General features: G+C 50.3%; 1 protein-coding gene across 1 annotated transcript; it reads right to left on the reverse strand.

Moving 5' to 3' along the window:
• On the reverse strand, positions 1-25,006 carry CLSTN3 (calsyntenin 3). Its single transcript, XM_036300804.1, has 18 exons — positions 24,637-25,006; positions 22,119-22,241; positions 21,470-21,665; positions 19,965-20,173; positions 19,568-19,717; positions 19,121-19,306; positions 18,405-18,686; positions 17,466-17,578; positions 15,097-15,259; positions 13,673-13,729; positions 12,684-12,841; positions 12,399-12,547; positions 9,208-9,434; positions 8,739-8,909; positions 7,781-7,926; positions 7,416-7,551; positions 1,208-1,410; positions 1-973 (listed from the first exon to the last, which is right to left on the reverse strand). The coding sequence occupies exons 1-18, from the start codon at positions 24,698-24,700 to the stop codon at positions 833-835; spliced, it is 2,874 nt and encodes a 957-aa protein (XP_036156697.1). The 5' UTR covers positions 24,701-25,006; the 3' UTR covers positions 1-832.
• Between the last annotated feature and the right edge of the window lie 858 nt (positions 25,007-25,864).

The raw sequence follows: 25,864 nt of genomic DNA on the forward strand, positions 1-25,864 counted from the left end.
TTTATTTGAAAACCCTCAGGTGTGTCCCCTCCCTCACCACACCCATTCCCCTACCGCCACCCCAGGACATGACAATGCCACACACACACACACACAAGGCTGTGAGCTGCACATGGAACACAGGGGCTGTGCTCACAACAACATGAAAAAATATACATTATATATAATACATCGGGGCCCCTACTCCCGCTCCCACCCCCACAACCTAGCCATGACTGGGTCATGTAGGAAGGGGAAGGGGCTGTAGGACTTCAGGCAAGGACAGGAGAGGAAAGAGGGCAACAAAGGAAGGAAAGTGGGCGCAGTGAAGAAGCAGGGGTCCCCAGAGTGAAACGGACAGAGGTGGGGGATCATAAGAGAAGCAGGAAGGCCCCAGGGCAGGAACTGGGGATAGGAAGGCCTCATGGACAGGATAGTAGGGAAGTGGAGTAGAGGGTTCCTTCAATCCCATCGCTGGCCCCTGCCATTGCTACTGACAACCCCCCCCCCCCCCAATACAGAGCATGGCTAGTGGGGGGAGAGACAGAGACATGGGTGAGCTAGGGGAAGGCTGCTCTGAGGGGCAAAAAAGGCAGCCAGAGTCTTCCACTCGGGATAGCAGGGGAGCCCAGAGGCATGGGAGCAAGGTGGGTGGGGGGATGGGGAGGGCAGACTCCAGTGGGATTTTGAGATTAAAGGATGCCTCAAGCTCTCTCCCTTTTGGTCTCTCTTCTCTCAGAATGTCCTTCTTTCTTTTCTGAGAGTATCTCTGTCTCACCAGGGCAGAATTCTTTCTCTCTCTCTCTCTCTCCCTCTCTCTCTCTCTCTCTCTCTTCGGGGAGGAGTGTAGGCCTTAATAGCGGTGTGGGGGGGTCTCAATGATGCGTCTCTCATCACTGCTGGGCGAGTCAGCTGCCTCTGAGTCACTGCTGTCCTCGTCCTCCTGCTGGCCACCGGCAGCCCCTGCCACACAGGTTTGCCGATTCTGGTAGGACTGGAGAAGGCAGAAGTGGAGAAGAGAGGGGCTCAGTGGCCTGACACACCCCAGAACCTCTCAGCCTCCCTCCGTCTCCTCACCCCACCCCTCTCCCACCTCCTTCCCCATGCAAACCTTTCTCCTTTCTACTCAGAGGCTCTTCCCAGAGCTTTTTCCCCAGGGCCTGGCCATTCCTTAGAGGTCTTCACTGTGTATGACCCTTCAGACCTCCCATTCCCCAGAGCCACTCACCTCCATGGGGTTCACGATAATGGTGAGAGCAGAGTCATCCCAGAAGAGGTCAGGGTCCTTGGGGTCACTGGAGGCCCCTGGGGGCCCACCAGCCCCCGAGACACGGCGGTGAAGGGAGTGGATTCTCACCAGGCCCAGGATGACCATGAGCACCAGGAAGCCCACACACACCACAATGATGAGAGTCGCTGCACTGGGGACCACTGTGGGGAGAGCGTGCGGTGAGCAGACCGTGGCCAGGCCCACCTGAGGGGACTCAGCACAGGGAGCAGGGAGGGGGGCCTAGGCAGAGGGTATCTCTGAGTAAGAGAAGAGAAGATCCATGATGACTCAGAAGAGGAGGCTACCCTGGAGAAGCTAGAAGAAAAATAGAGTTGGGAAGGACCAGAGACCAAGAGAAAAGCTGTCGGCAGAGTGGCAGCTGCTAGAGAGACAGAGGGAAGGAGGTGAGTAAAAGTGGAGGCAGGGCAAGGTGGGGAGGGGCTCCCAGCGCAGTGCTGTCAGGAGCAGCCCTATTGTCAGCGGGAAGAGGACAAGGTTTGGAGCCTGCCCAGGTTGTGCTCTCGGGACCACTTGGCCTAGGAATGAGCTGCTCAGTGGGAGAAGGAGAGAGGCAGCCACATGGGCTTAATGGTGTGGGAGGAGAGAATGTCCAAGGCTGGGACAGGTCTAAGGGGCAAGGAGCAGCCCCTTCACTTACCTACCTGGATTGGACTCACTCCTGCTGGATGCCGCCTCCCTTCTCCTTATGGGCTTAGGGCTCCTGGGCCTCCGGGGCCTCTGCTCCTCCCTAACCTCCCTCTGAGGTACACCCCTCCTCTCTTTGGCCCTGCCATGCCTCTGGTCCTGCAGCCCCACTTTGAGGCCCAGGCTCAGGGGGGCATGGACCTTGAAGGGCAGTGAGACATTGAAGGGCACGTGGACTCTCACGTGGACCCTAGAGCTGATGGCGGAAAAGCAGATGTGCATGCACAGGTACATGCCCAGGAAGACCGGGTGGGCACATAGCCGGAAGAATGTTGCCACACCCTGCACCCAAGCCAGGCCTCTGCTGGCCCACACAGCTGCCTGCACCAGCCACCTGGCAGCCTGCTCACACAGCAGGGTGAACGGGATACGTCTGAGGGTCTCCAGAAAGGCAGCGAAGAGCCATAGGTGCAGCGTCACCCAGCTCCCTGCCAGCTGGGCACACCAGGCAATCCCCTGAAAGAGGATGTAAACAGCACAGACGTAGACTGCAAGGGCCACAGAGCGAACAACTGTGAGCACAGCCCTGCCCACCCCCCGCGCACACACAAACAGCCCTCGGAGAAACAGGAGGAGGCAAAACAGGAGAGCCCACAGCCCCAGGGATAGCAGTTGGAGGCAGAGACCCCACACATACACACCCAGGCCCAGGGCCCTCACAGGCAGCTGGGTCACTACACCCCACATGGTGCACATCCTGCCCACTGTCTTTGCTCACAGCAGCTCACCCGACCACAGAGGCTCCATGAGGCCCAGACTCTGAGCAGTCCTGTTGCTGAGGAACTATTAAATGCATGGGACACACACACACACACACACACACACACACACACGCGCGCGCGCGTTATATTCCGGTAACAGATATACCTTCTGGTCCTGAATTTACCCTCAGCCTGTAAGACTCACATGTCAAGAGACAGAGCAGAGCGCAGAGAAGCACACAGCACAAGAGCCCCACACACCCTGTTGCAGTCCCTGCTTGCGGCAGCCAGCACACTCATGCTGCCACCACACACACTACCACGCGCTCCAGGGCCAACCAGGTGTGTGGAGAATGCCCTGCCTGAGAAGGCAGACTAGCCTCACACCTCCCTGAGGCCACCCTGATGGCTCTCTGCCGAGTTGGTCCCCGTCCCGACCCATAGCCCACTTGGGGCCACTCTCCAGCTAGAGCTGACTCTGCCTAGCAGGGCAGGCAGCCTTCCTGGGCACTGGCTCCAGGGCAGAGATGGGCCTGGCTGGATCAGCATTTCTTAACTGCCTGGGCATGGGGGAGGAGGGGAGAGTGAGACAGAGAAGACCTGTCTGCCCATCTGCAGGAAACAGTCCCTCCCAAGTCTCCATGTCAATGAGCAAGATGGGGGGGTTGGGGGGGGGGGCAGGCCACCAGCAGAATGCCCCTGTCGCTAAGCCCAGGCTCTAGAAGGATTGGAGGCCACAGCAGGCATACTTGCTCTGGGCACAATGATGACAAGCCAAACCTTCTGGTTTGTGCCTTAATCAGATGCATTTGGTCCTCTGAGACCCTGGCCTGGCAAAGGAAATCACAAGTTGATTGCCAGGACTAAGAAATGATGCAGGAAAGACAAAATGCCAACACTCTATCTATAGGCCAATGAGCATGGTTCATTAGTTTAAAATGAGCCAGGAGGCCAGGGAGATGGGAGGATTTTTAAATTAGCTACAGATAAAAATCAAGAATTTAACAACGAAGCAACCTTTCTTGCGGCATTAGATCTGAGCTGTTACTTCTGGCCTTGAATGACCTCCATAGTCAACATGAAAGGGTGTTTTAGCAAATGGCCCATGTGAACTCCTGGCTTCAGTTGATGGTGAGGACACTGTGGAGAGCCCTGTCCACAGCTCTGCATGGTGCCCCCTTTGTGAAGACCATCAGGAGAAACCTTTCTGCCCTTGGTCCCAGGGCTTCTCCTGAAATTCTGCTTGGCTCCTATCCTATGACCTTCATAACTTCTCAGGTTCCCCTTGGCTTCAGCAACAAGGAAGCTGAGTCAAAATTTGACCCACTCTCGCAACTGCACAGTCTCTGAGGATTTTATGAACTGGTTTTCTTATTCTTCTTTCATCTTAGTCCTTTCCGCCGCACTTCCTAATTCATTTTCTACCTTTATCCTATTACATTGTAGGTCTTTCTGAAAAGCCTTGTAGGAAACAAAGCAGGGAAATGGTTCCCAAACCTTGCCGCACATTGGAGTCACTTAAGAACCTTTGAAAACCCTGATGCCTGGCTCCCACAGCCAGACATTCTGATTTAACTGGTATGGAGTGTAACCTGGGCACCAAACGTTTTTACAGCTCCCCAAGTGAGACTGAGGAGCATCAAACTTTTGGATGACTATATAAATACAATCTTCATCATTTTGTCTCACCTTTCTCAGACAACCTTATTCTCCCTAACCATAATTGCCCTAAACCACCCACCCACCCACAATTTTCAAATTCTCATTCTCTCTCATAACCACACAAAAATTGCTTCAAGATCAAAGTTCAAACTCTATGCGCACCAGAAAACATTCCCTGACTGCCCCCCTTCACACTGATCCTCTGTTTTCTGATGCACTTAGGACCTTCAGGGAAATCCACCTCTTGTCCCTTCGGAGGAAATGGTATCTCTCACTGCTTCTGCTTGCCTAGAGGAATTTGACATTGCAAAGCCATAATCCTATAATACCACTCTTGGGATTGGGTGGGGGAGGAGATGGACTGCCTTGAGGAGGGTTTTATGAAATGGATCTCCGGGTAAACTCAGGAGATGTCATCACCAAGGACCCCAGGTGAACTATGGACTCTGCACAATACTCAACCCAAAATAAAGGGGAAAGCAAAAGCAGGCTGCCGCTCTCAGTTAGGATCTCAGAGCAGGCTTGGTTAGCCTGCACATCAGCTCAGAACAGTGGATGGGGAGGTGAAATGAGGACAATACTTACACATACCCCTGGAGCACCGCCAGCTGGGGAGGATGAGGGTGAGGGTAGGAAGCTCTGGGGTAGTTAGAGAGGGGCCACCCTTGGGACCTCATGCCACAGAAAACTAAGAGTGAAAAATCTCGACAGGCCCAGCAACAATGCCAACAAGGATTTAGATTGAGCTTAGTCTGTGTAGCAGGACCCAGTATCCAACCCAGACAGGGTTGAGTGGGCCAATTCCGAGGGAAAGAACTGGAGAAAGAGCTAGGGAATCATGAGAAGAAGAAAGAAGTTGGCCCTGAGGGTCTATTGAACACAAACAGGTTTAGTTCGCTCACATGTCCCTACCAACTAAACACTGAGTGAAGCCAGGCCAGCATGTCTCAGTGGCTGAGTGTTGAACAGTGAACCAAGAAGTCACGGTTCGATTCCCAGTCAGGGCACATGCCTGGGTTGTGGGCTCCGTCCCCCGTGTGGGACTTGCAGGAAGCAGCTGATCAATGATTCTCTCTCATCATTAATGTTTCTACCTCTCTCTTCCTCTCCCATCCTCTCTGAAATCAATAAAAATATTTTCTTTTAAATGGAGTGAAGCTTCTTGGAACCTCTGCAACTTGGTTATGCCTTTTACTCCCTCCTCGTCCCTATTCCCACCTGCTCTGCCATACTGTCAGAGTAAAACACTTAAAAAGGCTTCTGCAGAAGAAAGAAGGGAGCCAGTACCAAGGGTAACAATACACAAAGGATAGTGTAGCAGCGGCCACTGCCCAAGGAGAGGAAGCCAGACTGAGTAAGAGGGAAGCCCTACAAAGTATTGAGGCTAATAATAGTGTGTGTGTTTTTAAGCATCAAATATAAATGGAGAGAGTATGAAGTGCACAGGCTCTGGAATTGCTGCTGGATTTTAATCTTTCTAGCGGTGTGATCTTAGTAAAGTATTTAATCTCTCTGGGCTTCCATTTCCCTGCCTTTAAAGGGATAATTCTAGTACCTATTTCATTTGCTGTTTGTAATGACTAAATGAGTTAATATGTGTAAAAGCCCACCGACATAGTGCCTGGCACACGGGGATGTGCTTGCTGTTCTTATTACTAAACGTATTGAAGGGAGTGCTGTACTTTCAGGGTAGTGTTCACTGACCAAGGATTTCTTCCCACAAAGCATTCTTGGAACTCCTTAAGGAATTGCCTTCAGAGCCTGTGATACACCTTTTGACTTTTTTTCAAAAGTGACAAAGCTGTGCCCTTCAAGAGTAGGTTTAATGTTTAAAAAAGCAGTATGACATCCGGCGCCAACTCTGACAAAACTGGATGCTGAAGTTGGGTAATACTGAACTGGGCCAAAAGCATGGTGTGTCCAAAAAAATAAAATAAAATAAGTGCAACCTCATTAATTGGCTTTGAAAGCAATCAAAAAAGGGATTTAAAAAAATCACTTTTAGCACTATCAGAATAATTTTGCAGTTTTTAATAATGTGGGGGAAGACTCATTTTATAATATTTGGTATAAATCTCAAGTTGCAAAATAATAGGATCCGAACTTTGTAAAAAGGAAAAAATAAATGGGGATAGAAAAAAAAACCTGGCGCATAATATACCATATTAAAATGGTTTTGCCCTAACCAGTTTGGCTCAGTGGATAGAACGTCAGTCTGCGGACTCAAGCGGCCGAGGTTCGATTCCGGTCAAGGGCATATACCTTGTTTGTGGGCACATTCCCAGTAGGGGGTGTGCAGGAGGCAGCTGATCAATGTTTCTCTTTCATCGATGTTTCTAACTCTCTATCCCTCTCCCTTCCTCTCTGTAAAAAATCAATAAAATATATTTTTAAAATAAATAAATAAAATGGTTTCCTCTCTGTGATAGAATTGTGGCTGAGCTTTCTTCTTTACACTTGCAGTTTCTGGTTTCTCTGCTATTAAGCAACTCTTACATGGGAATTTAAAAATTGTGTCACTGGTGAAGGACCAGGGCCAGGGAAGGAGATTGCTTTAAAGGGCAGCACTCCATCTGCATGTTTACACACTTGCCCATTTTGATTTAGAAATAGTCTTATGACTTTGTACATGGCACATAATTACACGTGTAATGGTGCCAACTTTCCCCTTGGGGATAGGAACAGTATCCTGTAACTTTTTTAGATTCCTAAGGGTACTTTAGGACAGTGCTAGTACATGATAGGTGTTTAATAATACTTGATAACTTCACTACCAAGGGTCCCTAGGACCAGGGCTTATTGATATTGTTGTGGGAGGATAGCAGGGACAACAAAGGCTTGGCCTAAACCCCACACTGACTTCATGATTCCCAGCATGAGTGCCCCTGCAATGACACGCGGTTCACATTCTTCACAAGGGAAAGGTGATGATCCAGGGGAATAAAGAAACTGGAATACAGCCTTCACGTACCACAAGGGAACAGAACCCAATGCTCCACCCTGTCCTGCCCCTCCCACCCCCCCGGGGGTGGAGGGGGAGGATGCCTGTGCCCAGCCCCGTCCCCTGCCACCTGCCCACCCCACACAGCCTTACTTACTGGAGTTTCGGTGGGCGCTGGCCAAGCTGTGTCCAGCCATCTCAGGAGGTGGCTGGTGACCACGGTGCAGAAACTGCTGGGAGCTGAGCACATGGCTCGGGTGGGCAACCCGATTCATGCTGTGCAGGACGTTGACCTGGGGAGGGAGGGCTTGGTGTGCACACACTTCTCCCCAGGTCCAACTCCAACTCCCGAAAGCCCTCTCTTAACCACTGCCCCACAGCTGCTGCCGTCCCACCCACCACCGGGGCCAGGAGTCCTCCCTGCTGTCATTTCCATTCCCACCACCTTTCGGTTCAGTCCACTCCACCCTGGCTTCTTGCCAGTGGGGAATAGCTGTGGAAGGAAGGAGACTCCATCGGTACCTCCACGATGAATTCATTGCTGGAGTAACGACCATTCATTTCTGAGCAGGAAAGCCGGAATTTCCTGGCGTAGAGGGCAGCTCCGTGCCGCAGCCTGTAATGCGCCTGCCTCAGGATCTCTTCATACACAGTGATGCTCTCCACCCCTGGGGGATGAGGAAGTAGCTCAGCGCAGGAGCCGGTGAAGAGGCCCAGGGCGGACTCTCTCTCCGACTCCCACCAGCCTAGAGTGGGTTAACTCCACCCTTCAACAGGAGTTCTCAGAGGAAGCGATGTTCCCTTCTTGCCCCGCAACCTGGCTCTAATTGACTGGGATGGGCTGCATTTCCTGCTCTGGTTTCCTCTCTAATGCTCTGTGGCTTCTGGGTAGGGATGGAGAGAAGGAAACCAGGACCCTCTGCAACACATTAGGGAGGTGGCAAGCAGGAGAGAAACAGAGAGAGGGGGAAATACGGAAATCACCAGGGAGGCTCTGGAAGGGACTGGAAATGGGAGGGAACTGGTGATGCCCATCAGCTCCCATCCTCCCTTAGGGAGGATCCTTTGGAGAAGAGCAGGCTTCCTTTGGACATTTCTAAATCATTCCCACTAGTTAGATGACCTCCTAACAGAAAGCTATGCTGTTTACATAAGATGAGTGAGATGGAAGACAGGCGGGATGGCTGGTATCAAACAGCCAGAGGATTAGGAAGCTGGTCAAAGAAGGCTTGGCCAAAGGAGCGGTGGAGGTGAGCCAGGCTGAAGAGAGAAGAGGGAGAAAGGACCATTTGGAGCCTAACCCCTGGTACATCTCCTCCAGGGGCAATCTAGCAGCGAAACAATCTTCCAGGCTGGGAAGATGCGAAATGTCACTTGGCCACATCCCTGGACCTGAAGGGGACCCTCTGGATTTCCCGGTACTTGATCATGGGGAGGAGAACACACAGAAAAAGAGGACAGGCTCTCGGGCCCCACTGACCAGCAATGGTGATGTAGGCAGACGTGTTGGTGAGCTCCAGCCCGCGCTGCTGCAAGGAGGCCATGTCCAAGAGCAGGCTTTCCCGCTCCGGGTCTAGGTCATCCCCCACCAGAGAAATCTCACAGCCGTCCAGGTTGTGCACAATCTCATCCGACATGCGTGTGTCTGTCACTGGGTTGGAGAGAGTCAGGATCTGGGTCAGAGTTGAGGCCCACCTCACAGCCACTCTTCCTCCCCTGCCAGGGTCATTCCCTGGAAGTCAGCATCATTTTCAAGAACGCCGTTACCCAACAATTTCCATCCACCTGTGAGCCTCCTACAGGCTCTTCTTCCTAATGGTCTGTGGCTCTAGTCAAGCAAATGCAGGATGAAGTCGCTGCTCACATCCAGCCCCAGATTTTTCTCCCTCACTCCGGTGCTAGATAGGGACCCTCCTCGGGATGACCTCACTCCCTGGGGTCATCCTTACCTGTTCCCTGCCAACTCTCATCCTTTTTGGCCTCCACCTGGTGAGAGATGGAGCAAGTGATCTGAAGATCTGGGAACAAAGCGACCCCCTCAGATCCCTCGAAGTCCACAGCTGGGCGGGCAAAGTGAGCAGTGCCACTCAGCAGGATCTGGGGGGCATCAGGCTGGAGGACAACCACGTAGCCCTCCACTTCGGGGATGGAGACGCAAGACTCTTCACTGAAGCACCTATGTGAGAAATGGGGAGAGGCAGCTATGACCCCAAAACCCCCTCTCTTATAATCTATATTCTCTTTCATCCCTCTGGGCCTCCACCTCTACATAGAGCAGCCCATGTGGTGAGGGGAGGAAAGGGGGCTACTGTCTCTGCACCACCACCACCACCGTCACCCCCAGTAGTAGAGCTGAAGAGAGAGATACTGTCTCTCATGAAGATGCTACTGCAGGAAAGATCAGGGACAGAAGATCAGGCAACGCTAACCTAAGGGGATGACCACATCATCAATGTCTTACCCCAAAATTATGGAACATCTAGCAAACTTGTATTTTACAAGCTGAGCTTGTAATATACATACATACACATACAGTTCTTTATCCAAGAGGTGTTTTTATTTGTGTTTAATGCAATATCTGGCAGAAATATGCCCCAAAATATTCTACCACAAAAGGAGGTGGGGACCTATCAAAAGGTGTTCGCCTTCTTGATGAGTCTTCTATTGACTCTCTTTTAATATCAGAGTAGCACACTTTGGTAGGTGAACTAATCTGACTATCTGGGACCTGCATCCATCTTCCCATGAGCCTCACTGATCTTGGTGCCGATACAAACTCTCCCTAGAAAACTCAGCCAGGCTGAACCAACCAACAGCACAGCAGCTCAGAAACATGCTCTCAGGATCCCCTCTAGCCCCATCCTATATTCATAAATAAAATTCCTCATAGCATTATTTCAGCTTTAGCTCATTTTTTTTGAGGTGCTGAAAGAACTTCTAGATCAGTGGTTCTCAACCTGTGGGTCGCGACTCCTTTGGGGGTCGAACGACCCTTTCACAGGGGTCACCTAAGACCATCGGAAAACACATATATAATTATATATTGTTTTTGTGATTAATCACTATGCTTTAATTATGTTCAATTTGTAACCATGAAATTGGGGGTCACCACAACATGAGGAACTGTATTAAAGGGTTGCGGCATTAGGAAGGTTGAGAACCACTGTTCTAGAAAGAGATTATAGCAAGCTGGTAGAAATTCAAGAGCTAAGGAAAAAAGGACAAAGCTAGAGAAAAAGATGGGGTAGCATTTGTTCTGGGGTTAATGCCGCAAGTAAATGGGCTTTCCAAGAAAGAGACTTAAAAAAATAATAAAAACTGAATAGTTGCATTAACCTGGCTTTAAATGGACAAAGGCCCAAGAACTGAACACTGGAAAGGGAAGCCACCTGAACTAGGGCAAGGGTATGCATCAGAGAAAAGGAAGTGCTGGTAGGTATCTATCTCTCCCTGTTTTCTCATTCACACATGCGCACAAATACACAACCTCTATGTTTTCTCCTACAACCTCAAGTATTAGGGTAGCACTAACCAACCACATGGAAGCACTAGAAATGGAGAAATGAGAGTTTGTTCTTTCTTTTCTTTTCTTTTTTTTTCTTAACCTCAGAAAGAAAACAACAGGGCCCCTCTCCTGTATGAAAGGATCAATGTCAGTTCCCAGCCCTTGTATAAGCCTCTTCCTGAGCACGACAGAGGTAGGAGGGATTCAGATAAGCCCATCAACAAAGGGGATGTCAACTCCTCGCCCTGTGGGACTACTCTTGCAGAGCTCCACCCTGAGCTGAGACAGAGCCCTCTCTTCTGACTTGGTCCTTGGCTGATTGAGGAGGATTAAGCCCTTCTTAACTGGATGACAGCCCTCTGGCAACTAGGGTTCTGACTATAACATGATGGGACACATCCTCAGCTCTGACCTGTGCCCACATGACTTCATTTACCTATGACCTTCAACTCCACATCGTCACCACACCACCCACCAACAGCCACATTACCCAAAGCCCCTGCCCCTGCCTTCCACTGCTCTAATTGTGAGGCTGATCATTACACCCAGTCACTGCCTAGACTCAGAGCTCTCTCATCTCTAAACCCACTCCCCTCAAGTTAGGGACAAGTCAGTGGTAGTAATCTTCATACAGTTTATGGAGAAACTGAGGCAGTGTAGGGAAGAGAATGCTTACACAAGAATCCTGACTCCTACATTGTGTAATGCACCCACTAGGTGGCAGTATATCCTAAAAACTGCCCCATAAACCTAATAAGGGGTGAAAATTCCCTTATAATAAGAGCCAACATTTGCAGAGTAGGCACTCTGCCAGGCGTTTGATCTGGACTATATCATTTAGTTATAACAATCCCATGTGTTACATTCTATTGTTATCCTTGCTTTATAGCATTTGTTCGATGTGAAAAAGCTAGTAATATCTGTGTCCATAACTATTATGCTTTCATTACCTCTCAATTAATCTGTATTTTTTAACACCAAATATACTTAAACCTTGAAGTAATGTATAATTTTTCTTTGAACGATTTCAAAATAATTCACTTAAAATGCAAAGGTCAGCAAACTTTTTCTGTGAAGGGCCAGACAGTAAATATTTTCAGCTTTTTGGCCATACAGCCTCTGTCCCAACTATTCAACCCTGCCACCACAGTGGAAAAGCAGCCATAAACAATATGCAAATGGACGGACATGGCTGTGTACTAATAAAACTTTATTTACAAAAACAGGCAGCAGGTCAGATTGAGCTTAGATCATCCACTTTGACCTTGCAAGAGCTTGATGAGTCAAGGTTAAAATAGGTAAAGCACCTAGAGCTATTTGCCCGATATCTTCAAGGTAATGAGTATTGAGTCAGAATTAATATCAGCCCTCCCAGCTCCCAATCCAGTTCCACCCCTGTCCCACTTTACATATCAGCAGAGAGCCACCAAGAAGTTTAAAACCCCCAAGTCCTGGAAGTGTGGCTCAGTGGAAAGAGTAATGCATCAGTTGCTGGGAAATCAGTCTAGTCCAGGCAATGTCAACCAAGCAGGTCAAGTGTCCTCTCCCCATCCATTAACTGAGCTACCCTGACCGCCAAAGGGTTCTGACCGTCTGTCCCTACTCTGTGATTTTCCCACCCCACCCCACACTCACTTGACGGCAGTGGTGAGGCGCAGGGGCCTGACGCCAGGCGTGGCAAAGCGCAGGGTGTTCATGTAAGCCACATGCTGCAGGGCATGGTTGAAGGTCTCCACATCATCCCCCTCCAGGGTGAGCAGAGACTGCGAGGGGTTCACGTGGACCTGGGTCCCAGACACAGACACAGCTGAGAGCAGGCCCAGGAGGCAAGAGAGGAAGGGAGCCGAGGTAGAGAGGTGGGACAAGGTTGGGGAACTGGGGACATGTCTGGAAGGAGAGGGCTGGAGGAAGGGGGTATACCTTCATGCCTTTGCCCAGGCTCTCGAAATCCCTATAGTCCAGCCCCTCCCGACATGCATAGAGGCACTCGATGACCTCGCGGCTCTCCAGGCGGCCTGAGCGCACGCTGAAACCAGCCAGGTAGCCATGAAAGTAGTGGTGGATCAGCAAGGGGTCTCCTAGGGCAGGAACACAGGGGCAGAGGGGAGGTGAGAAGAAAGGGGGAATAGACAAGGAAAGGGACTAAGAGAAAGGGAAAAGAGAGAAAGGGCAGAAGGCTTGAGAAAGAAAATGCAAAGGAGAAAGGTGGGAACTAAAAGAAGGAAAGAAGAGAGATGAGAGAGAAATGAGGCTAAGTGGGAGATTGGAGAAGGCAGAGAGAGAATCTATAATAATAAAAACTAATATGCTAATTAGACCATATGTCCTTCCAGACGAAGCCGGGGCTCTGAGGGCCAAGGCAAGCTGCTGCAGCTTCAAGGACCAAGCCCCTTGCACAAATTTTGTGCATTGGGCCTCTAGCACAGAATAAAACAAAGGGAGAAAAGGGTGAAAAATAGAAGCAACAGAAATGAGAAAAGCTTCCAGGACAGGGAAAAAGGGAAGAAGAAAAGCAAGACTCAGGGAGGAGAGAGGAGACACAATGAGGAAAAGGAGGAGATTGCAAGAGAGGGCATCTTCAGAAGCATGCAAGGAGACCAGGGTGAATGTGTGTGAGCTTCACAGATGCCCAGATCCTCCTGTGACTGACTCCTGCCTCCTGCGTTTCAGCGAGAGAAACCCTTTACTCCCCTCTGTAGGCAGGATGGGACACCCAGAATCCAGCCAAACTCCATCTGGCCACTCACCAAGGAAACCCTACCTTGCTGTAGTTCTCAGAGGCTCTGCCACCTGGTGGCATGGGAAGCAGTAACTAACAAGGCTGAACAGGATTTGGTGTGGAAAAGGGAGTGCAGAACAGAAAGTTAAGGTGAGAACTCTCTGGTCTCCAGTTCTTACACACAGAGTACCTTGTGTGGCATCCGTACTGTTGTCTCCACCTTTTTCTTTCTCCTTGTTCTTCTCCTCTGGAGAAGGAAAAAAAGTGGCAGTGAGCTCAAAGTTGTAAGGACAGATTGACAGAGAGGAAAGAGGAAGAAGAGGTCTTCCCTGCTCTGGCCTGCCCTTATAGGACTTGCAACCTCTTTATTTATTGATTTGAGAGAGAGGCAGGGAGAGAGCAATTTGTTGTTCCACTTATTTATGCATTCACTAGAGGCCTGGTGCATGAAAATTGTGCACTGGAGGGGGGGTTCCCTCAACTCAGTCTGCACCCTCTCACAGTCCAGGAGCCCTCAGGAGATGTCCAACTGATGGCCTAGGCCTGCTCACCACAAGGAGCAGGCCTAAGCCGTCAGTCTGACATCCTTAGCACTGCCACAGAGGCGGGAGAAGCTCCTGCCACAGCCACTGCACTCGCCAGCTGTGAGCTGGCTTCTGGCTGAGCAGCACTCCCCCTGTGGGAGTGCACTGATAACCAGGGGGCAGCTCCTGTGTTGAGCGTCTGCCCCTGGTGGTCAGTGCATACCATAGCAACTGGTCATTCCGTCATTCGGCCATTCAGTCAATTTGTATATTAGCCTTTTATTATATAGGATTGGTTGTTTCCTGGATGTGCTACCGGGGATCAAACCTGCAACTTGGTGTATTGGGACAACACTCTAACCAACTGAGCTACCCGGCCAGGGCCCCAACCCTTCTTTTGTTATGTCTTAATCCCTCAGGCCTCTAGTATAGACAAACCCTCAAATATGTTGCTGAGGAAACACAAATTCTGGTAAGACTGACAGAAACACACACTCTCCCAGAAGGAAAAAAATAAATGAAAGAAAGAGCTTAAAGTTGGAAGATTGATGACTCTGAAGGATTACTGCCCTCCAACAGGGTAAAGGGCTGTGGACATCATAATCACTGTGATGGGACAGAGTGGAAACTGGCTGAAGTGACAGAAATATTCCCATGATGCCTGAAAAGTAAATTTTTCCAAGTCAGAGGTGATGACCAGTTGAATAGGTAGGAGATATAGGGGGCTGTGGTGGCCACTGGAGATCTTTTTGAGTTACCTTGCCCAACTGTCCTTGCTCCTTCACCAATTCTAAGCCACTAGAGCAGTGATGGCGAACCTTTTGAGCTCGGTGTGTCAGCATTTTGAAAAACCCTAACTTAACTCTGGTGCCGTGTCACATATAGAAATTTTTTTATATTTGCAATCATAGTAAAACAAAGGCTTATATTTTTGATATTTATTTTATATATTTAAATGCCATTTAACAAAGAAAAATCAACCCAAAAAATGGGTTCACGTGTCATCCCTGACACGCGTGTCTTAGGTTCGCCATCCCTGCACTAGAGGCTCCAACCTTCAGTGTCTTCATGGAGCAACTCAGCGACTTACCAGTCCAGCAGGCCCCGATCATGAGAGCAGGTTCCTTTCGGGGTGGGTGGATGAGACCATTGTCATGGATGAGAGCAGGGTCAAAGGAGATGCCATCAGCATAGAGTGTGACTGTGGGGAACTCCAGGTTCAATGCATAGTGGTGCCACTCGTCATCGCAGACCTGGGGGAGGCGGGTAGGGGCAAGAGCCCCTCAGTGACTTCATCCTCAGGGAACTAACACCAGGCACTGCCCCTTCTCCTGAGAATCAAGGGGCAGTTCTATCATCAGGACTTATTAGGGACTTATTGCCTATCCAGCTCAAGGAATAACATCCTTGTGCAAAATCCATCAGGCAACCAACCTAATACCTAAAATTCCACTCTTCAGGTAAATCTTTAAAACTATAAACATTTCTAAAAGGAGTAACGTGCTATTTTATGAATTAATTTTTCCCAAAATAATTTATGCTTGGAACACGCTGAACTCTTTCCTACTTCACGGCTTGTACATCTGTTTCTTCTCTGCCTAGAACACCCTCTCCTATCAGCTATTTCCCATCCTACTTACTTTTCTCCTCAGTCGCCTTCCCTGAACACCCAATGTAAGGTAAGTTCCCCAATCTTTGCCTTCCCCTTTTCCCTACTTCAGTGCCTTACTCTTTCAGAGCATTTATCACTATTTATCATTTTTATATGTCTGCTTACTTTCTAAAAATATTTCTCCAACTAAAATGTAGCCTTAATGAAGGCAAAGATTTTGATCCATCTTATACTCCATTGTATCCCCAGAATCTAGCAGATTGACAAGGACTTAATTGATATCTAATAAGTATTTTTTGAATAAATAAAAGTAAAATAAAAATAGGAGTAATGTTACCAATATTAGCAACATGGCAGAAGGTCAAGAAATAGCCAATGGCAGACTATCTCTTTTAAACAGTACCACAAAAAGCAGAAGCTTTTGCAAACAGCCCTCAACTATCCAGTTTGTGGGTTTTCCAGGCCCTTCATTTGCCATTCTCTCTCTTCCACTTCCTGCCTTTTTTCAGTCATTTGCTTAACCAGCCACTCCACCAGGGCTTGCAAGAAAAATAGGAGATGGAAACCCATTAGTCCCCACTAGTCCTTGTGGTTAGCTTGGAGAATGCAACTGTTGGCTCAAGAGAGGATTTTACTGTTTTCGTTTGTGGGGTTTTGGTCCATTTTTACTTATCCTTCATAATCATGGATAATATCAATAAGAAATAACATGTATAGAGTCCTTTCCAGTCTATGGTCATGTGTGGAATAATGACATTTTGGTCAACAATCTACTATATATACAATGGTGGTCCCATAAGATTATAATGGAGCTAAAAAAAATTCCTGTCGCCTAGTGACATCATAGCTGTCATAACATCAAGGTGCAGCACATTGCTCACTTGTTTGTGGTGAAGCTGGTCTGAACAAGCCTACTGCACTGCCAGTTATATATAGAATAACTCATATAACCATGAACAGTACATATACTTCATAATGATCATAAACAACTATGTTACTGGTTTATGTACTTACTATACTTTTAATCACTATTTCAGAATGTAGTCTTTCTACTCATAAAAAAATTTTGCTGTAAAAAAGTGTTATGCCAGCAGCAGCCTCAGATTTCTCACGTTTACCATGGGTCTTGATTGCATCATTTTCTCTTGTGCTTGGTTTAACCTCCTGTGGTTTTGCACAGTAACATGCTGTACAGGCTTGTAGCCTAAGCGCAAGAAGCTATCCCATATAGGCTAGGTGTGTAATAGGTTTCTGTAAGTGCACTCTGTGATGTTCACACAACGACGAAATTGCCTAACAACACATTTCTGAGAACATATTCTGTCGTTAAGTGGGGATAGCAGTGTAAAGGTCTATCATGTCATTTAGTCCTACAACAACCCCGAATATAGAATTCTTATTATCCCCATTTTATAGGTAAATAAACTGAAGTCTAGACATATTAACCAAGTTTTCAGAGCTAGTAAGTTCCCCGGGCGGGACTCAAACCCAATCTGTGTACCTCAGAATTAATTATTTTCTCAATTACAACATGCTAACTGCTTGAGAGTCAGAAATGTGTACTATTAAGGTTCTAGATCAGAAAGAGATTAAATAAAACAAGGGGGGGAGGAAATGGTTGGTTGGGTTTGATGTTAGTAGTCATTTGTTTCCTATTTCCTTTTAACCCAGGAGTACTTTCTGCAGGAGACAAGCCTTGGCAATAGAAAACAAAAGAACCTAGGGGTATAATGGTGAGGAACAGAAAGAGGGGGCATGGGCGACCCAAAAAACTCAAACCCCTGCCCTAGGCCCCTCCTCCCCTGAAAGCAAGTTACATGCACCCATCTTTCTGGCACTGGCCTCACCTGCTCCAGCTTCCAGAGGAACTTGACTGGGCGGGCACTCTCCAGCAGAGGCCAGTAGAGGAAGGAAATCCTGCAGCCGTGGACAGTCAGTGAGTAGTGAGAGAAGCCGTCCTCTGAGGACAGAGAATGGGGATGGGGGTCAAACACAGGGCCTGGGGCAAGAACAGGTTCAAAGCACCAGAAAGGAGAGGACACTGGGTTCTCTTTGCCCTCTCATGCACTCTCTCACTCCTGCATTCACTAGTATTCTCCACACACACACACACACACACACACACACACACACACATACACCCCTACACCCAGTTCAGGTGGTAACTAGAGCTTCTTGGGCACTCTGATTGGCTGAGGGGGGACACCAGCCAGCCTGTTCCACCCAGATCATTATGGGTCCTTTGGTTAATACAAACATCACTGGTGACAGTCCTCTTCAAGTCACGATATCTGACCTCAGAGAAGTGGCAGAAATTAAAGAGCGTATGAAGCTGAGCCCCCTGACACCCGACCCGCAGAAGGATGTGTCACACAGTTGAGGGAGATGTACTTAGTGATGGAGCCAACTAGCCCTTATAAGAGGAAAATGGGTAGAGGCAGGGGAGAAAGGATGGGGCACACCACCACCCAGGGCTTTCCACCATAGTGGAAGGGTTTCAATGGGAGCAGATTCAGGGGGCAGTCTATGGTGGGATGCAGGAGGACTGGGCACCCCCAAGTGAGAACGGCAGTGAGCAGTCCCACTGCACTCTGAGAGCAGTAGGATCTCAACCTCTCATGTTGGGAGCCAATCAAAGAATTTCAGGAACTGTCAAACCTAGCACTGCCATCTTACAGATGCAGCAAGAGGAAGTGACCCATTCACAGTCACAGACTGGACAGTGATAGAGGCAGCCAAGAAGCTAGTGTTCCCACTCTCCGGCCAGTGCCCTGAGCAAGGCTCACCATTCTGGACAGTGTTACACACGATGGTTTCCTCTTCCTTCTTGCCCTTATTGGGAGTTACACCGTGCTTCATCCAGAAGGACAGGGTAAAGTGGTCACTGAGGCTGTCCTGGGGCCCCGAGCCCAGCCCAGCTGTGCCACCCAGGGGCACCTGCACAGCTTGGGTGCCGTTGAACCAGTAGATAAGACTGCTGTCCTGGCTGTAGTGCACTGAGAGGCCTGCCGTCCAGTTGGCATTGGGGCCAGGCATGGGCAACAGATCCACCTCCCCAGTGGCAGCACCTGCAGGAGCCCCAGAAAGCACACATGTCAGAGCTGAGCAGCAGCAGATTTGGAACTGGGGAGCAGGCAGGGAAAGAGTGACTAATGAGAAAAAATCTCCTACAGTTAATCTCACCACCTCTTCTGGCCTTTCAAAGATAAGAGAGGAATACCTCTCCAATTAACTCATTCTCCAACTCTTCATCTCTCCCTACCATTTTTCCACAATGCATCTGGTGATCGTTTTGTGCTACAATTATGCATCTTTGCCAATAACATATTTATTTGATCTCTGGATCACAAGAGCTAGCTACATGCCACAACCCCTGTGAATATATACACCTGTGCATGGACAAAGGAAGATATAATGCAGATTCTTACTAAAGAGGTAGAGGAGGGTCATGTAAGGGCTGGGTGGGAAGGGGCAGGACTAGGGGTTGGGGATGCACACCCACCACAGAGTTTCCGCAATGCCCGCTCGGAGTAGTTGTCTCGGTCACAGCCTTTGGCCACATGGCTGGTCTGCAGCTCTATGGTGGCCTGAATATTCCAGAGAGGTTCATCACAGGTCTCCAGGCGGATACCAGGGAACAAAGCCAAGCTCCCAGCACCTGGTGCATATTCAATCCTTTTGTTCCAGCCTGCATGGGGGAGAGGGGGAGGGCAGTGGAGAGACAGAAGAGGAAGGCAGCCCCTCCTGTCTATCCATTTTGCTCTTGCCATTCCACTGACAGTCTCAGCCTCCTACAAAAATGGCTGTCCAGGGTGGACACTTACAAGCCTGAACCTAACTATCCCTCCCCTGACTCCTAGCCTAGCTCCCATGACTGTCAGAAGCGACAAAAAGTGAGGTGAAGGTAAAAAATGATTCACAAGATGAGTCACAGAGCAGGGCTCCTCACCTTGCCAGCTGGGTTTACAGGTGGGCTTCACCTGGATCTCCACCTGGGCGTCATCTGCCGCCCGCTTCTTTCCACAGTCATAAGCTGTCACCGTAAACTTGTAGAGCTTCTCCCCGCTGTACTGCAGCTTCTCCGTGTTCTCAATGTTCCCTGGGGTGGGGGCGGGGGAGGATAGAGATGGTCAGAAGCACTAAAGAAAACCTAGGGAGACAAGGGGGCAGGGGGCAGAGGGCAGGGGGCTCAGGAGCTAACTAAGCAGCAGGAAGCTGAAAAGAGGGTATCTCGGGAAAAAATGCTCCACATCTGGAAAGGAGGGTGTGGAGGGCAAAATGGACAGCTCAGCCCTGAGATGTCCTGAGGGATGTGGGTGCACAAGGTGGGCGGGGGCTGGACTCACCATCATTGTCAATGAGGAAGGGGGTGTTGGGTGTGAGGATCTCGTAGTAGCAGATCTGGCTGTACTGGGGGGAGCAGTCACCATCAATGGCTTCCACCCGCAGGATGCGGTCATACAGCTTCCCCTCAGTCACTGCAGCTCGGTACAGCCGCTCCACAAACACGGGGGCAAACTCATTCACATCATTGACACGCACATGAACGGTCGCCCTGCATGTGCCAGAGTGGGACGAGGGGAGAGAACGAGTCAGCCATCCTCATACTGGAGACTCAAGAGAGGCACAAGCAGAAATCCAGACAGGGAATCAGAGCAGGAGGGAGGCAGTCTGTCTCTTAGCCTGGGGCAGTTGGGATGCCCATCGCCACTCCCCAGGGCACTAGACACCTCAAGGGAGAGGGCCTTCAAGGGAACTGTGCTAAGGAAAGGATATCTGCTGTGAGGGGTAAGAACCGCCCCCGGTGACACCAAGACTGATTTTGATGGCTTCTGGACAGAATGCTATAGGTTAGGGCTGCCCAGAAGAGGGGTAAGAGGATTTTGTGTCCAGCAGGTCGTTTCTTCACAACAATCGGATCCAATGAGATAATCAAGGAAGATACAGAGTAAAAGCCAAGTTAAAAACCAACCGTGGGAAAGGTAGTGGCATTTGTACAAAAGCCATGACATCTGTCATGAGCAGTACACGGAAGACGAGTATTGCCTTTTGTGAACAGTATGCATGTCAGCTGCGGCCCTCCCTGCTCAGGTCCCCGCAGGGCAACCAAAGCTCAGGCTAACCCTTTGCGCTGAGGCCTGCCCCTAGCCTAGATCCAGGCTCCCAGTACCCAAGAGGCAAAGTTCCTGTCTCCAAATGGGAAACTGAGTCACAAAGAGCAGTTGATCTTCAGGGCCTCTTAGCAACCCAGGAATCCTGCCTGCCAATTTTCATCCAGTCTCACATGAGAAGTTAGCTTGAAACAAAGGAGTCCCAGGTCCCAGCCTCTTTCGTGCTGTAGCCAGCCCCTGCCCACCCTCACCCAGCGTGCTGTGTGTGTTATAATGGTGTGAGAGTGGCGCACACTGCACCACAGACCGGCGGGACAGTAGGAAGGAATCTACAGTGCCGAGTGTGCTCCTTCGCTTCCTCCTTGCTCTCCTGGTCATCGTAACCCCCATGTATTGAGCCTATTACTATCTGTCAGGCACTGTGGCGCATGCTTTTTATACAAACCATCTCCTTTCATCTTCACAGCAACCTAAAGAAGTAGGTGACATAATTATTTCTATTTTACAGATAAGAAAACCAGATCCAGAAAGGCTAAGTTGCCCAAGGGCCATAAGAGGCAGAGCCAGGGTTAGATCCCACTAAGTTCTACTATATAATTCTGTCTCCTGTCCCTAAACCCTATAAACAGAGAGGGAAAGGGCAGCTAATATTCAATGACTACACCGATGGAGGATGGCGAGGGGCTTGGAAGGAGGAAGGAGACCCTGCAGCAGGGGGCATGGGACTAGGGCTTCCTCACTTGTGGGACTTCTTGGTGTTGGCTCCATCAGGGCCCTCGCCACAGTCATAGGCCTGGATGGTGAAAGTGTGCTCCTTCTGGGCCTCGCAGTCCACTGGCTCCTTGGCCCGAATCAGCCCTTCTCCTGTTGCCTTGTCCAGGATCACAGCCTCGAAGGGCACCCCAGACCCATGGAGCCGGAAGCCACAGATCTCACCTGGCCGAGCGGGTAGGAAAAGATGAGGCTCTTGCACTACCTCCAACATCTCCTTCCAGCCTCAGCCTCCCTGCCTCGGGTTCCCACTTCACCTCTCCTCCCAAGCCCAGTCCTTTTTGTGCATCTGAAAGCAATAATTATCAAGCATACAGCTCCAACGCCAGCTTTCCTGATCAACAACCTCTCAGAGGTACCAGGTCTGAGATCTGGCAAAATCTTGATTCATTTAACCCCTATCCTGCCCATGTCCTCTCTGGTTGCCTTTACCCAACCACCAGCTTCAATGTAGCCCTTTCTACTCCTTGAGCCAACTTTATCTTCCACTTTCCAAGGCCTCTTTCCCACTTCCTTATTGCTCTCCTTCCCAGGATCTCCCCTCTCCTCTGCTGCCTTCTACCCTCCCAACCACTTTTCTCTGCCCTACCCGCCTTGCAATCCACCAATCCCAATTACCTGCATAGCGCAGGGGGGCGTCCTTGTCCAAGGCGAAGAGTGGTGGGTTCAGCAGGACCGTGTTGTCATTCTCCATGACGATGCCCTGGTATTCCGCCTCAATCCATGGCTTGTGCTTGTTGGCTGACCCCCCAAGGGAGAGGAGAGGAAGAACCTGTGAGCTCGCCCGCCACTCCCACACAACCCTCATTGACTCAGAAAAACTCACACTCCAGTATCACTACCCTTTCCACACCCTGCAGAAGCACCTGCAGGTGGAAAAAATGAGGACACGAAATCAGCTATTAAAGGAGTCAGAAGGCCTGAGGGAGGTCACAGCCTTCTCCTATGGCAGGATAGAACGTTTCCATGGCAACAGCCTGCCCTGAAGAGAGGGATGGATCTTCTAACTTCACTGGGAAACATGGTCAGAGGGTGGAGAATTTTCCTTAGGGATTTCAAGTGCTGGAGAATGGAGACTGGAGAACTCAGGAAATAGTGGTGGGCCATCAGAAGGCCCTGGGAAAGGGAAGGGATAGATGAAGGGCAGAGTTGATGTTAGAAAAAGTAGATCTAGAAGTTTCCTGAGATCTTGATTGTTTATCCACTCCATCACCACTTCCACTACCCCATTCAATCCTGATCCCTTCACTCTGCACTTCTCCCAGCCAAGCCCCAACCTAAGGCCATTCTCCCAGAGTAGAGGGAAGAGGGGGAAAGAGAGAAGAGAAAATATATAGGACAGAGGGAGGGGGACAGAGAAGGGCAGCGATAGAGCGGAGGAATCAATGCCAAATAACTGGACCCAGCAGAGCCAACATCCTAAGGGATTATCAAGCTGGCCTAGAATCAGGACAAATCTCCTCCCTGCTTCTCACCCCCACAGCCAAGAGAACACACTCGTAACCAACACATTTCTGTGTTCTCCCACCAAGGTGACCAAACCCCATGCTCCCTGAACCCCACTTTTTATACAGTCTCATGACTTAGTCCCAATTCTTGTCTACTCTATCCTACTTCCCTTCAACCACCAGCCCATTCCGGATGGATCAGCCTCCAAATCTCCCTATCTCCTACCAGACTTAGCTCAACTGTGCTTCCTGCCAGGACCAATTTCCCACTAGCCTGGTAAGAGGCTATGGGGAAAGACAGCATCTTCCCTTCCCTTCCTACATCACCTCCCAACCCCAACCTCCACTGCCTGCTCTATCTAATCCTATCATGTCAACCCTCAGGCTCCCAGGTACATTTATGATGGTCCATCAGCAGGACATGGGCAGAGAAAGACATCATCCAAAAGGATGTTGCCAGAGGAAACTCGTCCCCAGACTGTCATGGTGAGCAAGAAATCCCTTTTTTCCTCCATCCCTACCCCCAAAAGCCTTCTTGTATCTGAAAGTCTGCCCCTTTCTTGCTGATGACTACCACCACCCCTTCTCTAGTGGCAGAGGTGAAAGCCACAGGACGGTGCTCAGAAGGCAGCACAGAAAGTGGCAGGAGGCTAAAAAACCAGACTGAGGTCAGAGATTGAGGATGGAGGGGAGGCACACAGCAAGGTCCGCACTGGGCACCCTCTTCACAGCTCAACCCTGACCCTGCTCCTCTCCTCTTGGCCACCAGCTCTCTCCTTGTGTGCATCTCCTTTCACTCACTCCTAGGCTCCCTGTCTTTTCCTTCCTTGACTCTCCCCTCCCCCTCTTCTCCTCCGTTCTTCCTGATTTCCCTTTCATTCCTCTCTCCCCCTTTTTTTTGCCTCCACTTTTACCCTTTCCAACCCCTTCTTATTCCCCTCCCACGCCTCATCTCCCTTCTCCTTCTCAGCTTTCCCTCTCAGCACTCATTCAGCTCCCCCACACACCCACTTCTGCCCTTTCCTGCCTTTCTCCACCTACCTGAGCCCTCTTCCTCCACCCCTTCCCTTCTTCCCTCCCTCTTGGTCCCTCTGTGGGCCTCACCCAGCTGAATTTATCTGCTGTCTGCCAGAGAGGGCAGCTCTGGTAACCCACAACCCAGCTGCATGCAGGCATAAGGGTATAGATGCAGAGGAACACGCCAAAACATACGTGCTCCGAATTGCTGAGCCGCAAGGAACAGTTTCTCCCCAGGATGGGATGGAGATGAACCAGATGGATCTGCCACACACCCTTAGTGCACGCACACCCCAGTGAAAATGGAGAACCACCCGGAGATGTATAATGACCCTCAGGCAAGTCCTTCCGAGACATGAAATATCTCCAACAGAGAGAAATTGGGAGACAGGGAGACAGAAACCCCAAGATGGGAATAGGGACCAAACGGGACCAAAGAAGCCTATGGATAAAGATGGACCAGACAGGAGGATGTGGTGGCGGGGGGGTGGGGGGGATGTTTCAAAGGAAAGGAGAAGGGGTGCATCTGAGAAAATGGATGGGAAGGGGAATGGTGGGAAGAACTGACACCTGTCATGTGCCAGAGAGCCTCATGGCTCCTGCTCACCCCTACCCCCCAATGTTCTTCCTGAAACCCCTCTTTTAGTGCCCCCACCCCCCACCTCACTCACCTTTGTTACAGGAGCTGGAGGGAAGAAGGGAGGCCAGCAAGAGGGGCAGCAGCAGGAGGGTCATGGTGTGGTGTGGTAAAGGGCAGGGCAGGGCCAGGCGATTGCTCTCCCCTGGGAGCCTCAAGCCCACTTACTGCTCCTTGAGGGAGGGATGCAGGGGACCTCCAAGGAGGGGAGGGAAGAGAGAGGGCAGCAGGGCAGAGACAGAAGGAGCCTGCCGCCCACACTAGTCCATAGAGCAGACCTGGGCAGACCCCAACCTGGGTGGCGGAGGTGGGGGACTTGCAGTGGCTTCTCGTATGCTCTCCAGCCCGGCTTCCTCGCTCTTTCGCTCTCTCTCATTCCCATCCCCTCTACTGCAGGATGACGTAAGCACAGCCAGACGAAGATTGATGAGGCCATGGGCCAATCGGTTGACTGGGAGGGCCAGGTGCTGCAGCGGGGGAGGGAACCAATGGGACCGGGGAGCTGGGGCGGGAGAATGCTTTTAGGGCTTTTCCCCCCTGGATTGCAATTTGCGGGAGCCAGGGAACTGCGGGGGCTGGAGAGGAAGCTGGAAAGCCGTGGAGGGGGTGGGAAATAAGACGGACCTCGGGAGAAGCTAGAAGCTAGAAGCTCGGGGGTGGGGAACCAAGACGTCAACGGAGACCTGAGGGAGGCGAGGAGGAGCAGTACCGCGTCACCCCCCCCCCCCCCAACTCTGCATTAACCTCTTTACACAGTCCATTCCATCAGCAAGTCCCTGCTGCGTGCCTCCTGGGAACCATGAAGTAAAACCCACAGCCTGAACCCGAAAGATCCTGGCATTTCAGTTCCCAGCCCCAGGTCTCTCAGGAAAACACGGGGCGGTCAGCAGGGCGGTGGAAAGGGCTTTGGAACTGAAGAAACTGAAGGAAAAGTGAGGTTTTTGTGCCGCGCACGCACACACACGCACACACCTGTCGAGGCAGTCCACCACCAGGTGTAATTTTCCCCACTGCCTACCCTCCCTGCCTTCCTCTCCCCGAATTCCCCACCTTAAACCATAATAAATCATCCCATTGATTCTGAAGCCAGAGAAGTTGGTAGGTTGGGGGCGGGGGGTGGGGCACAAAATAATTGAGGCACACCTCCCTCCACCATGGGAATACTGGTGAGCTTGGGCCGTCTGAGGGCTGAGGGACTGGGGGGTAGGGGGGGGCCGGGGGCGTATGTATCATCAATGACTCCACAGGGAGAAGGAAACCTC

Source organism: Myotis myotis, unplaced genomic scaffold (genome assembly GCF_014108235.1).
Source record: "Myotis myotis isolate mMyoMyo1 unplaced genomic scaffold, mMyoMyo1.p scaffold_m19_p_3, whole genome shotgun sequence".
Lineage (NCBI taxonomy): Eukaryota > Metazoa > Chordata > Mammalia > Chiroptera > Vespertilionidae > Myotis > Myotis myotis.